The sequence below is a fragment of the Notamacropus eugenii genome, chromosome 1, assembly GCF_028372415.1.
Source record: "Notamacropus eugenii isolate mMacEug1 chromosome 1, mMacEug1.pri_v2, whole genome shotgun sequence".
NCBI classification, from domain to species: domain Eukaryota; kingdom Metazoa; phylum Chordata; class Mammalia; order Diprotodontia; family Macropodidae; genus Notamacropus; species Notamacropus eugenii.
In genome coordinates, this window is record NC_092872.1 from 341,025,971 (window position 1) to 341,040,498 (window position 14,528).

Below are 14,528 nucleotides of genomic sequence, written 5' to 3' on the forward strand. Positions count from 1 at the left end.
TCTATCTTCCCTTTCTTCTTTTCCCAGTACATTCCTCTCTCACCCCTTTTATTTTCTAGATATTATCCCGTCATATTCAACTCACCCTGTGCCCTCTATCTGTCTGTCTGTTTATCTGTCTATCTTTTTATCCATCCTCCAGTTACCCTAATACAAAGAAAGGTCTCATGAGTTGCAAATATTTTCTTTCCATGTATGAATGTAAACAGTTCAACTTTAATAAGTCCCTTAAGATTTCTCTTTCTTGTTTACCTTTTCATCCTTCTCTTGATTCTTGTGTTTGAAAGTCAGATTTTTCTATTCAGCTTTGGTCTTTTCATCAAGAATGCTTGAAAGTCCTTTATTTCACTGAATGTCCATTTTCCCCCTTGAAGTATTATACTTAGTTTTGCTGGATTGGGATCTTCTTTTAAGTTTCCTTTCTGCATCACTTCTTTAAAAATTTAAATGAATTTTTATTTTCTTTTTTCTCAATGACAGGTAAACAAAAATTTGACATTTTTTTTTTAAGTTTTGAATTCCAAATTATCTCCCTCTTCCCTCCTTTCCCTTCCTTGAGAAGGCAAGCAATTTGATATAGATTATACATGTGCAGTCATGCAAAACATATTATCCATGCTGGAAAAGAAAATGTAGACAAAAAAAAACCAACCCCAACAATAACAAAAAAGGTTTTTAAAAGGATGTTTCAATCTGTATTCAGACTCCATTAATTCTTTCTATGGAAGTGGATAGCTTTTTTCACAAATCCTTCAGTACTGTATTGATCAGAATAGCTAAGTCTTTCATATCTGTATCGCTCTTGAGTGACATTTTGCTGTTCTAAAATGCTTTGACACTGACTAACCAAATTGAGAGGATGAAGGAAAGCATATAAATCAGCCTATACCTAGGACCCAGAATTACTTATATGATGAACAGAAATTTAGTATACTGTTATTTCATTTCCCTAAGGATTTGTATGACTTTAGAGTTGAAGGATGTGCTTTTGGTGTTTGCTTAGCAATAGAAGTGTAAATTGTTGAATAGAATATTGAGGCTGCTAGAAAGCTTTCAGGAATATTTTAAACCTTGTAAGCTTGGCTATTTGGAAGGAAAGTGGTAGTAGTTGAATATTTTCCCAAATACACTTCAGTAGCTTCTTTGAGGATCCTTATATGTTGTATGTGGCTTCCTTCTAAGAAATTAATTAATACCCCTTTCTCTCTTGATGTTCAGGTTCGTTACCGCGAACGTATCACTATTCTTCGAGGGAATCATGAGAGTAGACAAATCACACAAGTATATGGTTTCTATGATGAGTGTTTAAGGAAATATGGAAATGCAAATGTTTGGAAATATTTTACAGACCTTTTTGATTATCTTCCTCTAACTGCCTTGGTGGATGGCCAGGTATGTTACGATGTCATTCTTTGTGCATTAGCACAGTGTCAATACTTAGCACTTGCTAAATGAGTAGCAGGCATAGTGGGACAGAGGATGATAGAGCTTTGATTCCTCCCCTCATGGAGTTCAGTCATTTAAGTTTATGTAGAACAAACTCCATGAAAATACTGAGGGAATGAAAAGCTACGGATATGATTGGTGTGGGATGGAGTTAATCAAAGAAGGCTTCCTTGATGCCTTGGAGAAGCTGAACTGAATTGCATCTGAAAAAAAGTAGTAAACATGGATTGTGGGGGAGGAGAGTTTTCAAGTTTTAGGAAATAACATGCACAAAGGCACAGAGAGAGAGAGAGAATAAAGGATAATGGATACTGGCTACTGTGTGAAGACCAGCCTACCCATATGACATGATGGGTAGTAAAGATACTTGAGGTTAAATAGGCTTAGGGTTGGCCATTTGTGGAATGCTCTGGTAGCAAAGGTAATACAAAATACCTAAAGCTTCTGTTGAGTAATCTTAATATGCAAATAATTCTTTCAGATTTTCTGTCTACATGGTGGTCTCTCACCATCCATAGATACACTGGATCATATCAGAGCACTTGACCGCCTACAAGAAGTTCCCCATGAGGTATTTGCTTTTATTTACTATTTATAAACTATTCTATCATTTCTCCTCTTTTTGGGAGGTTAATATCTGAAACCTAATGGCATTTTTTTAAAATATTTAAACTGTATTGTTTTCTTTTCCTAAAATAGCTCACTAGTTAAAATGTGTTATTTAGGTTTGAATAAGTCAGTTACATTTATTTAACACTGTTCTCTGGCCATTGACTGTGGTTCATCACCTTGAAATATACTGATCATTAAAGGGTTTGGGTAGAAAAATGGAGTTGATGTACCAGTGCAAGTCCATCCATCTCTGTTTCTGGAAAAATAAGTTAAAGTAGTATATCATCTTTTTAGAATTGTCTCCATGAGGGAGGGAGTGAATTTGAAACTCAGAATCTTAAAAAATAAATGTTAAAAACAAATTGTGTTTGTATACAAACTTGCTATTTCTGATTTGTAGAAATTGAAATGACTCATACTATGTTACTTTTATGAAGACTGGTTTTAATTTTAACATGTGTTGTAGGGTCCAATGTGTGACTTGCTGTGGTCAGATCCAGATGATCGTGGTGGTTGGGGTATTTCTCCTCGAGGTGCTGGATATACATTTGGGCAAGATATTTCAGAGACATTTAATCATGCCAATGGCCTTACATTGGTGTCCAGAGCTCATCAGCTGGTGATGGAAGTAAGTCATGAGCATAAGATTTTGAGCTGTAAAAACTGTAAAATGAACTCCCCTCATTTAGATGTGTAGGAACTAAGGTTCAAAGGTGAAGTCATTTGTTTATTTTATTGCTCTCTTTTATAATATTCCTGAGGAGTGATCATCCAGCCTTTCCTTGAAGACTTCCAGTGAGAAGAGGGCTTTACATCTTGATACAGAAAGTCAGAATTGAAAAAGGGAGGCTGGTGGTCACTGCTCCCTTTGTAAAGAAGTTGAGCCTGGTACTCCCCATTTTTATGTTTTGGAGCATCTGTAAGGAAGCTCCTTTGGAGCAAGCTATAGGAAAAGAGCATAATTGGAATGATGCCCAGAGACTATACCATACTTCCCATTATGCCATGTAGTGCCATTTTGGAGTAGAGTGAATTTTTTTTTTTTATATAAACAGCATATTAAATGTTTTTATGTTTGTTAGTTATTTAATTAGTTTATTAGCCCTATTCTGTGTGTATCTTTTGACAAGTTTTTTTCATTGGTTTCATACTAAAATACTTTATACAACATACTAAAATATATGTTCTGCAGTAGAGCTACCATTTATTTATGTTTCCCTAAGGTTTGTGCGGTTTTTGGAATTTCCTATTTATGTCTCTTGTGACATAGTGCTCTGTCCTGGTCAGCCTTCTCTCTCCCTCCCTTTCAATTATTTTTGCTGTTCAGGCCACAAATTCTACTTTTCACAATTCCCTTTTCTTTTAAAAACCATTCAGGAATGTCTTGCTGTATTTTTTTTTTTTTGTTTGTTTGTTTTTACTCTCTTGGGAATCTACAGGGTCTTTTGCCTCATCAAATGTTGATTAACTTTTCTTTTGTTTTATAGTTCATAGATGTCTGGACTCATTTAGCTAATTTGGAGGCTATATTGTTTCTGTTGTTAATTTCTTACCTGTTAGTTTATCTGCTATGCTCAAGGTCTTTAATTGAATTTTGTTCTTCTTTACAGCTTTGATTATTTCAGATTTTTTTCCTTTATATTCTTCTGTGACTCACTTTCAGACTCCTTCCCTTTTTATTATGGTTTCCCTGGGAGCTGGATTTCAAAGCTATCTCAGACTTCCCCCATCCTTTTGTAGCCTCAGTCTCTGCCACAAATGACTTTGCTTCAGGCAGGTCTGATGGATACATTACATACACAAAGGCCTTCTACCTCAGTTCCCTCTGTTTCTCAATTTTCTCAGTAATGTTTTAGTAGAGAATACTGCTGTCCTAGCAAGAACAAACTTCTCTGCTTTTTGATTTTCTTTGACATTGGATGGAAAGTGTAGAATTGAGTTCAGTTGCAAGCTTGTGCAACCTGCCAGAACGTAGGGAAGAGGGGATGATGAGTGAGTGAATTAGGGGTGAGGAATTACCCTTCTTTTATGTTAGTTCATTGGATTTTTACCTAATTAGGCTTTTTGATGTTCTAGTTTGATGGTAGTGACAGCTAAAATGGCTTTATCTCTTGGGCAAAATTACTGTTTTGGAATGGTTTTTGAGATCTCGAAAGTTTAGAAAAAATGTGTAGCCCTGTTATCTTTTTGGTCATGTGATCCCAGGCACTGCTAATCTTAACAGTTTTTTCAGGGTCACATTATAGAAGTCATTCTTGACTGTTCTCCACCTTCCATATATAGCTTTTTGTCAATTCTGCCTTCATTATATCTCTTTTGTTTGTCCCCTGCTCTCCACTCACACCACATCCACTCTAATTCAAACTGTCTTGAACCTCTTGAACTCTGTCTTTAACCATTGCAGTAGCCTTATTGCTTTTCATTTAGAGTTTGTTGCCACTCCATTTAGCTGTCAAAATTTTTCTCACAGTACAGACCTGACCATGTCACTTAATTTGGTTAGCAGTTCCCTTTTGCCTCTAGAATAAAATAAAAGCCTCTGTGTTTGGCATTTAAAGTCCTTCATAGTCCTGTTCCCACCTATCTTTCCACTCCTTTTAGACAATATTTTTCCTTCATAAACTCCATAGTCCTGTTCTGCTGACCTGCTTGCTATTCCCCATGTGTGACATTCTGTGTCTCACTTCCATGCCTTTTTATCAGCTACTTTGTTCTTTATTATCTTCCTCTTTCTGCCTGCTTTATGTAACTCCTTGGTCTTTTGGGAGGATCTATTCAAGTGCTACCTCCTATAGAAGACTTTCCCTGATTTCTCCTGATAGTGTTCTCTCCCCTTGAAATCACTCTGTCTTTTGTATTTATTTCTCTGTGTACATGTTGTATTCCCATGATGAGATGTGACCCTGAAAAGACTAGAATTTTTTTTATTGTTCTTTTACTTAGTAGCATAAGTAAGATAGTAATAAAATTATTTTTAACTTGATATTTCTTTTTACTTCACTAAGGGATATAACTGGTGCCATGATAGGAATGTAGTAACAATATTCAGTGCTCCCAACTATTGTTACCGTTGTGGTAACCAAGCTGCGATCATGGAACTTGATGATACTCTAAAGTACTCCTTGTAAGTATCTGCATGATCTATTATCTGTTCAGTGACAACACCAGATTTTTAAAGTGTGATTGGGTTTGGGAGCAGTTAGAACCTAGCTGCTAAAGGTGAATGCAATTTTAAAGGTTTAGAAATGAACCAGTATGCTATACCTCTTGCAGTTATTTGAACTCCTCATATTCATATAATATTCTAGAGTTTATAATGTGCTTTCCTCTTGTGAAATAGGCAGTATAAGAATTATCCTCATTTTCCAGATGAGATAACTGAAGCTGAGAGTGATTAAGTAATTTCCCTGTGGCCACACTTTAGCAAGTATCTGAGCTAGGAATCAAAACTAAGACCTCTGAAGCTAAGTCCAGTGTGCAATCTGTTCTACTATATTACTTTTTAAAATCTATCTGTATTGAATAGGTGTGGGTTTTGAGTTACCATTAAAGAAAATTACAGTTCTTTTTTTAAAGCTATATATGAAATATGAATCCTGTGATCACATAGGGACGCTTTAGACCCTAATAACAGCAACAACAACATGTGCAGTTCAAAGAGCCATTATTTACAAAGACACAGAATATCCATGAAATGTAATTAGCGCACTAAATAAACTGAGCAAATGTCACTGAAGTGTATGATTGATACCAAACTTCTTTCTGCATCCATATTTTCTTGGTTGAATTACTAGGAAGTTACATTCTTCAGTTAGCTCACAAGAGATTATAGGTTCATGGCAGAGTGTTGAGGTGCAGTGGGGAGTAGATGGGTGGGTTGAGGGGGAGTGAAATTGATTGGGCAGTAGTACACAAACTATAGCTCAGGCTAAGAATAAGTTTTACATTTTAGTGAACTCATTTTCCCCTCAGGTCATAGTAGACCTCTGCTTTAGGACTTTAAGCCTTATTTTAACATCATAGTGAATAATTATGCCAGACAAGGCTGAAATTAGTAAAGTGAATGAGGATGAGAGTAGAAAAAGATAATTTGTTTCTACCACCATTATTTTGACCTTTTAAGATAATTTGTTTCTACCACCATTATTTTGACCTTTTAAAAAACAATTTGTTTTTCAGCTTGCAGTTTGACCCAGCACCACGTAGAGGTGAACCACATGTTACTCGTCGTACCCCAGACTACTTCCTGTAATGAGATTTTAAACTTGTACAGTATTGCCATGAACCATACGTTGACCTAAAGGAAATGGGAAGAGCAACAGTAACTCCAAAGTGTCAGAAAATAGTTAACATTCAAAAAACTTGTTTTCATACGGACCAAAAGATGTGCCATATAAAAATACAAAGCCTCTTGTCATCAACAGCCGTGACCACTTTAGAATGAACCAGTTCATTGCATGCTGAAGCAACATTGTTGGTCAAGAAACCAGTTTCTGGCATAGGCTATTTGTAGTTACTTTTGCTTTCTCTGAGAGACTGCAAATATTAAGATGTAAACATTAACACCTCGTGAATACAATTTAACTTTCCATTTAGCTATAGCTTTACTCAGCATGACTGTAGATAAGGATAGCAGCAAACAATCATTGGAGCTTAATGAACGTTTTGAAAAATAAGTACCAAGGCCTCCCCTCTATTTGTGAGTTTTGAAATTGTTTTGTTTATTTTCAGGGAATACTGTTTAATTTAATTGTATGATTTGTCTGCACTCAGTTTATTTCCCTTCCTAGCCTCAGCCCTACATTGTTCTTTGTTATTGTCAGATACTGGTGAGTTGTTTTGAACAGAACTGTTTTTTTTTTTCTGTAAGATGTTACTGCACAAGAGCGTTGCAGTGTTTTTCATAATAAACTTGTGAACTAAGTACTGAAAAAATGTCAAAATTTGATTGTAGCAAAGGGCAGACTGGTGCTGTTTTATTCAAACAAAGAATCAATTTATAAATTGTTGAATTACAGGTAAAGAAAAATAAAAATCAAGGCCACTACAGAATCTCTGTGGAAACTTATTGCTAGTTCTTGACTTTTGCTTCAGGACTACTTCCAGCAGAGAGAATAGAATCTTGTAGGTACCACTTCATCTTTTTCACCACATTTACATGTCTGTAACAATAGGCCTTTTATTTACCTTATTAGGGGGAGGGGGTTCATGATAGTACATAAAAATCAAATCCTGATACTTCAAAATATTTTTCTTCTAAGAAATACCATGTTTTCAAATACTATTACTTTAAAGTGAAAATACTGTATCCATATGAGACCTTTCTTAAAAGCCACATTGTCAATTACTTTCTAGTAGCAAAAAATTAAGACTTTGCTATCTACTGTTTAACATAGTTCCAGATAAGAGCAATTTATAGTTTTAGATTTTGGTCTTTGGATTTGGCCTGGAACAGATTTTGGCTGTTATACCTAAATAAGGTTACAACAAAAATAAAGTCTTTGGACTGTGGCTTTTATGTGTATCTTTTATTCCCCTCTCCTCAGTCAGATTAAATTTAAATGAAGTGACATTAATGTTATGGCTTGATTAAAAGTCATTTCTTTTCTAATCTTTATAGTAGTAAGATTAGGAGGTTAATACAATACCTCTGGAATCTTAATTTAACTTATTTACGAGCACAGAACCACTATATGACTTCTAAAACTTGCAGATCAATTCCTTGTTATGTATAAAAATAATTATTTAATTAAAGTTTTCCTGTTTTTGTTTGCATGAGTTGAATATCTTCTACTTTTCCCTTTTCTGTCATCTGTGAATAATGTCTCAGCTGAGTAAATGTGTCTTGATAACACTTGGCAAAGGATTCAAGAATTGCCAGGGATCCCATTTTCCTCAGTTCTTTAGCTCTACAAACATTGGAACGTTTTTTTCTTCTTAATGAGGTGAAAGTGTTTTGCAGCAACCCATTGCTTCTCCACACTCTCAGATTTATTTCCTTAGTTACCTTCTGGCTTTTACTTTTTTTTTGCATCATCTCTGTGCTCTTCCCATAAAGAGTTTATGTGCACCCGTTTCATTCCGTTGCCCAACTAAGTCAGGTGCCTCAAGTGCTTGTAGACTTACTCATTCAGCTTCCCTGTAGGTCCCATGATGTCACAATCATCTCTTAAGGCATGTATTCTTCTGGTGATTGACAGGAAGTGCTGTTAATTTAGGTAGGTACTTGTCCTTCCTGAGATAAATGGCACAGGGCATTTGGTGTTTGGTAAGTACATAGGTCTGCCTGGATTTTGATTGTTTTTTTTTTTTTTTTTTAAACAAAGTATGTATCATCTGAAATAGATCTTCCTAATAATGTTAGGGTTAAGTGTAGGGATTATTGGTGATTGCAGTAACTTCCTTTAAAATATAACCAGAGATGCTGAAAAATAGCCCCCCTTTTAATATTTTGATTTGCCTATATAGTACTTGGAAGCATTTATTTTTGAAAGCTATTACAAATCTACCTTTCCCCTCTGCCCTTGCAAAGTAAGAAGAGATGTTCATTTTTTTAAGACAATCAACCTAAACTTAGCTGTTGTGTCGATTCTTGGCACAGTCTGTGTGCCAAACATTTGGTCCTCTGAAGTTTGTATTTATTTTTAAACTGATGTTACAACATTAGTGTTTTAATTTCTTAAATATTTTCCCCATGGGATAACTTCAGTGCAGAAATCTTTTAACCAGCTCATAAGGATGAAGGGGATGCTTTCCTCATTCTGTATTTAACTAATACTTTCCTTATATAAGAAGAAGAATGTGCCCTGATTTGGTTGTTGCAGTATTGTTTAGGGATATTAACCTATTTGAGAGTTCTTTGAGCTGAGCCTGTGGTAACATGATTTCCCATATAAGACATTAAAATAAAGAATAAATGAATATATAATTTTTAAAGGAAATGGATTTTATAAAAAGGCTTACTGATTTTTAACCTATTCCAGTACAACTTTACTACATAACTTGATGTGTTCTAACTTGATAGCTTCACCCGCCCCCCCCTTTTAAAGCAGGCTTTTAATTCATTTGAGAAAGCACATCTCCTTTTGGACTTTGTCCCAGACTAATATAAGTGCCTTTGCTTGTGTTCAAGAGTTTTTGGATTTATAATTGTTTGCATGTAGCACATGTGCCTAAAAATAAAGCACTCCCCATTGCCCCCCCAAAGTTTTCTGTGGTTTAGGCTGTATGCTAATGAATGCTCTCTGAATAAATATTAGTTCTTAAGTTGACCTTATTTAAAATTCTGTGAAGTCTACAAGTTAGCTTGTTTCTTCCATAAAATCTGAAATGTGACCAGTATCTATTCACAGTCTGAGAGGAAAGGTCATAATGCTTTGAATTTTCAAAAATTATTGATATGTCATTCTTACACTTGAATTCACTTTCCAATAATCTCCCCAGTCTATATAACAAAGATCTTCGAAGTCCCGTTTTCTCACCTTCTTTCCTTGAACATGTGATCAGTTTTTGTGCTTGCACACAAGTCTTCCCTAAAATGAATTATGGCTAATAAAGCATTTATGAATCTAGCAGTTAAATAGGATAGGTTAAATAGGTTGTACAAAGGCTGTTTTTGAGATTTTGTTAATTAACTTCAAAGAATTTTAAATAGTTAAATCTGTTTGGCCAGTGACTTCTTAGATCTGTGTTAGAGATAGAGTAAGGAGACTGCTGGTTGTGTGTTTGAGCCAGGCTTGGTTGGAATGGACAGTGAAGGTTTGAAAATAGCTATAGAAAGTTTTTCCAGCTACTACAAACCTGAATTATTAGTACTGAAGTAGCCAGTGTGGAAGCAGGGATGAGGGGCACTGCTCTTCCTAGGAGTCTTGGACTTACCTTCTCCCCACCCTCCCCCTGTGGCAACAGCTTCTTATGGATAGAAAGAGCAGGTCCTCACCAAAGGGATCTCCAGCCTCTCAATGAATTACCATAGAATTGGGCAGTCCAGGGACATTATAGTTGTTCCAGGAGCTCTGAGTCCTGGCCATTCTCCAACTGGAGTTCTCCGTGCTGCAACAAGGATAGCAAAAACAGCTTCATTCAATACATTCTGTCTCTGATTTCTCCTTTCTCCAACCTCTAACTTAGAAGACCAATGAGAGCTCAAAACCCTGGTGGTCAGGTTATAGGCATATTGTCAACATATGAAGGTGTTGCCTCAGGGGCTGGCCCTAGGTAAATCGACAATTTTGCTGGGAAATTATAGTTCAGGGCCCCACCCTGTCTGCTTTGGAAGTGCCATTGTCTGGAATTCAATCATTAGAGATTCTTTGCTTGGGTGTTAAAAAAATAAAATGAATACTAATTTAACATACATTTTCTACAAGGCTTTGGGGATTTATAGATGAAATAAGACAATCTTTGTCTTCAAGAAACTTTCTGGGGATTGGAATCTTGTAATGCAAGTACTACATTCAATAAGCTCAAAATGAATGCATGATCTCTAGATATAAAATGTCATAAATATACTTGAGAAAAGGAGGGAGAACCTTTAGTAACTGGTAGATCAAAAATTCTTGATCAAACAATCACAAATGATAAAAATGAACAATTTTGATTACATAAATTACCATAATTTTTTGCAAAACAAATTAGATAAAATAGAAAGGAAACTAAAGCTTTAATCGAATAGTGTCTGAATATTATTCTGCCATAAGAAACAAGAGATTTAGAGAAATCTGAAAAGGCGAGGGTTGAGTTTGGTCAGCAGAACCAGAAAAAGTTATTAACACCATAATGACATGAAGAGAAACAATCTGAAAGACTTAAGAATGCTAATCAATGCAATGACCAGTTATTATTCCAGGAGACAGATGAAGCATGCAACCCACCTGCTGACAGGTGACGAGATAAGAGGTGAAGAATGACACGTTTCTAGGCATGGCCAGTGTGTGGATTTGTTTTGCCTTGACGATGTTAACTTGTTATAAGGGAGAATTTTTGGGGTGGAGTATGAGGGGGAAGAGTGTTAATGGTGTTATAGTGATTACTATCAGAGAAATGCCAGAAAAAAATTAGCATCGTTGAAGCATTTTAAAAATACACCTAAAAGAACAAGAAGTTGAGAGGAAGATGGACAAGGAGGACGCCTTTAAAACTGTCAAATTTGCTATAAAACAGATTTGAAGTTTTGTGTTCTTTGTGTATCAAAATGTTCATGTTTCTTAGTTTGTCAAATTCAGATAACAAAAAATAAAAATTTGTAAAACAAAAGGGACGTGTTCCTGTGAGGCCTCAGATTTAAGTACAGAGATTACAGTCATTCTCAATTTAATGTGAGTTGATTTTTTTTTTTTTTAGGTTACTTTATAGCATGAACCATAGGTATAGAACTGGGTCATCTAATCCAGTCCTTTCATGCTAAAAGGAGGAAACAGAATTTGTCACAGTTGTAAATAGACTTAAAACTCAGATTTCTGACTGCTTAACCTGTTTTTTCGATTGACCCCATCCTACTTCCTTTGGGTGAGGTACCAGGTCAACAAAATAAAGTGCTCACTGTGTGCTAGGCATTGTACTTGTGCTAAGCACTGAGAATACAAATAAAAGGAGAAAGATGGTCAGTCCCTATTCTTGAAGCACTTAGATTCCAATGGGAGAAGATGTAAAAAATGAAGCTGAAAGGGGATAGGGTCAAGGAGAAGGTAGAGAAAGTCTCAAGTTCAAAATGGTGCTTGGAGAAGAATGAAAACATGACTAGCCTGATAACTCTTCATAAAATGGAGGCTCTTTATAAAGTTTAAGAATTCCTCATTTAGTTGGCTATTTCTGTCTAGATGTCTAGGCTAAATTTATTGAATGTTGAATGTCTCTGAAACGTTACCTGATTAAATCTCATCCACAAAATGCACCTGGAGTACTCACAATGTAAGTACACTCTGCCCTCTGTGGTCCCTTCTTCTGATTGACTGGTTCTAAAATTCTCATTTTAGGGAAGTCACTCAAACCAGTTGTGACTTCATTCCTCTCTACTCCTGACTTCAGACTTTATCATGCCACAAAAGCCTCCTCAGCGTAGAAAGTTAATTCCATTCTTGTGGCCCTTCTGATTCTCTGACTCTTACCAGAGCCTGAATTATATCCTATCACAGTGAAATACTAGTTTTAGAAAATGTTGCTCTCCCTTGGTGAGAGGAACCAGTAACACTATTCACACTGAGGATTTAGGAAAGGAAGCTTTCTGATAAATTTGGAAGGAGGAAAAGGAAGGACTTGGGGTACTGGTGACAAATTTGAACTTAAAGATTATGCCTAGGAATAAAAATATTCTATGATGCACACCTGTGTAGAACCCACTTTTGTTCTTTTGAGAACCCACTTCTTGAAAGGAGTGGGGAAGTGGTCTTCTTGTATCTCTTATTTGGGACCAAGTTCTTTATAATCATTTTTATTATTTTGTGGTTTTGTTAATAGTCCTGTATATTGTTTTCTTGGCTTGGTTCACTTCATTTTGCATCTATTCATGTAGGTCTTTCTATGATTCTATATCATGTTGTTTCATATGGCATGGTTATATTACATTATATTTGTGTTAAGAAAAAAATAAGCCTCAGATCTGACTTTTAAACTCTGCTCTGAAGATCTTAGATCTGTGGTAGGAAAGAGGTAAGTTATATTTTTTTCTTTTTTAACTAATAAAGATTGAGTCTCAGCATGAGTACGCTAGGACATGTTTAAGCTGAAACATTTAACAGTTCTTCCTTGAACTACACCCTTGGAGAAATTTCAGTGATGGTAGAAGTAGGTTTTGGGAATTTAGTCCATGAATTCACCCAATTCAGTGTCCTATATTAGAGGTAGTCAGAGACAAAGCTTTACTTTTCCTATCTGAGCATCTGAGCTGCTACCCCATAGTTCCTTCCCTAGAGATAGGAGCAACAGCAGGAGACTTTATAGCCAGTGATCTTGAGCAAATCACTTCTCCCAGTCTCTCAGCTTTCTCATCCTTTTAGTAAAGGTGACAAATAACACTGGCTGTACCTATTGTCAGATCATTATGAAAATGAGATGAAAGTTTATATAAAATAATATATAGGACTTCGTTTTGGTCTGTATGTGTTGCTGGTATAGGGAATTCCTAATGAAAGTTCTACCAATGTAGATAGCTAACCACTTTGCAACTTGAGTCTTAGAGGCTTGTTTGGGTCACTGAGAAGTGACAAAGTCCAAGCTAATTCAACAGCTAGGATTTCTGCTATACATTTGGCTTCCTCTTAGAGCTGGTTCAGAGAGGACTTCTTGGTTCTTTACCCATAGTTACCTAAGAACCCTGTCCACAGTTACTTAATAACCATCCTGGTAATTACAGCATTTAGTACAACTTCATTTTATAGATGGTAACTGAAGCCCAGAGGGCTGCAGCATTTGTAGTTGTGATTCAGATGCATTTCTTGTCTAAGTCTGGTCCCTTTTCTGTTACAACATAACCTTTCCTCAAGTTTAATCCCGAACTGGATTTCCAACCTGACCTCTCTTCAGACCAGTATTTCTGAGCCCAGGGCCTTGGAATAGCATTTCACCACGACATTCCCCCATTGAATGATCCCATGTAATGGGACAAAAAGAAACTAGTAAGTGACACCAAGAAGCACAGTGACTGTCTTGAGTCATGTATTATATTTCATATTCCTAAGCCCCCACCTTTAAACTGAGAGGGAGGGAAGTCATCATTAATTTTCTAATTAGCATATGTAAACTATCCTTTTCCCCTATCCACAGGTTGCTTGAGAGATGTAGGGAAGGGAACACAGACCTGCTCATCAATCATTTTACCCAATATATTCTCTGTCCCCATCTCTGTAGACATAGATACATGCTAATTTCCTGTATATCCCTAGTACCTGATAATGTAAGCACTTAAATGCTTGTTCAATGAATATATTGGAGGTAAATTATTACAATTTGTCAATCTTACAGCATTTTGATGCTTTTATTTACATTATTGTGGTCATGTATTCTAGCTGAGTTTGCTTCACTCTGCTTTAGTTTATTTTAATGTTATATTGATGCTTTCCCCTGTTACCATTTTCCAGGAAATACCTTTCCCTCATTTAACCCTCATGATAAAAAGTATAGTGAAGCAAGTCAATACATTGATCATTTTTGAAAGCATGTGCATTTATGTTTTTCCCTCTTTCAGTTTTTTCTTTTTCATTATTGTAGTCATTGTGTGAATTACTCTCTGTTCTGCTTACTTTTCTCTGCATCATTATATACAGGTCTTTTCAAATTTCTTTGAATTATTTATATTCTTCTTTATAGACCAGTAATATTCTGTTACATTCATATATGACAGTTTTTCTACTCACCAGTCAGTGGCTACATGCCTTTTCTAGTTTCTTGGTACCATAAAAAGTGCATCAGGTTATGCCCATGTACATTTGATCTTCCAAACCAGTCTGAAAAAAGAAACAAATAACAAACTTGCA

The 14,528-nt window shown here is 35.8% G+C and overlaps 1 protein-coding gene and 1 long non-coding RNA gene across 2 annotated transcripts in view; one reads left to right on the top strand and one right to left on the bottom strand.

Annotated features, from left to right (window-relative positions):
* PPP2CA (protein phosphatase 2 catalytic subunit alpha) overlaps positions 1–6,993 on the top strand; it is a 28,658-nt gene extending 21,665 nt beyond the window's left edge. Inside the window, exons 3-7 of the mRNA XM_072629955.1 lie at positions 1,219–1,392; positions 1,928–2,017; positions 2,525–2,686; positions 5,064–5,182; positions 6,238–6,993. Of these exons, the coding sequence (XP_072486056.1) occupies positions 1,219–1,392; positions 1,928–2,017; positions 2,525–2,686; positions 5,064–5,182; positions 6,238–6,310 (618 nt within the window). The 3' untranslated portion in view covers positions 6,311–6,993. The remainder of the gene's footprint in view (positions 1–1,218; positions 1,393–1,927; positions 2,018–2,524; positions 2,687–5,063; positions 5,183–6,237) is intronic.
* A 543-nt stretch (positions 6,994–7,536) lies between these two features.
* On the bottom strand, positions 7,537–11,307 carry LOC140518119 (uncharacterized). Its single transcript, XR_011971832.1, has 2 exons — positions 9,998–11,307; positions 7,537–8,293 (listed from the first exon to the last, which is right to left on the bottom strand). It is a non-coding gene; the product is annotated as an uncharacterized lncRNA (long non-coding RNA).
* Between the last annotated feature and the right edge of the window lie 3,221 nt (positions 11,308–14,528).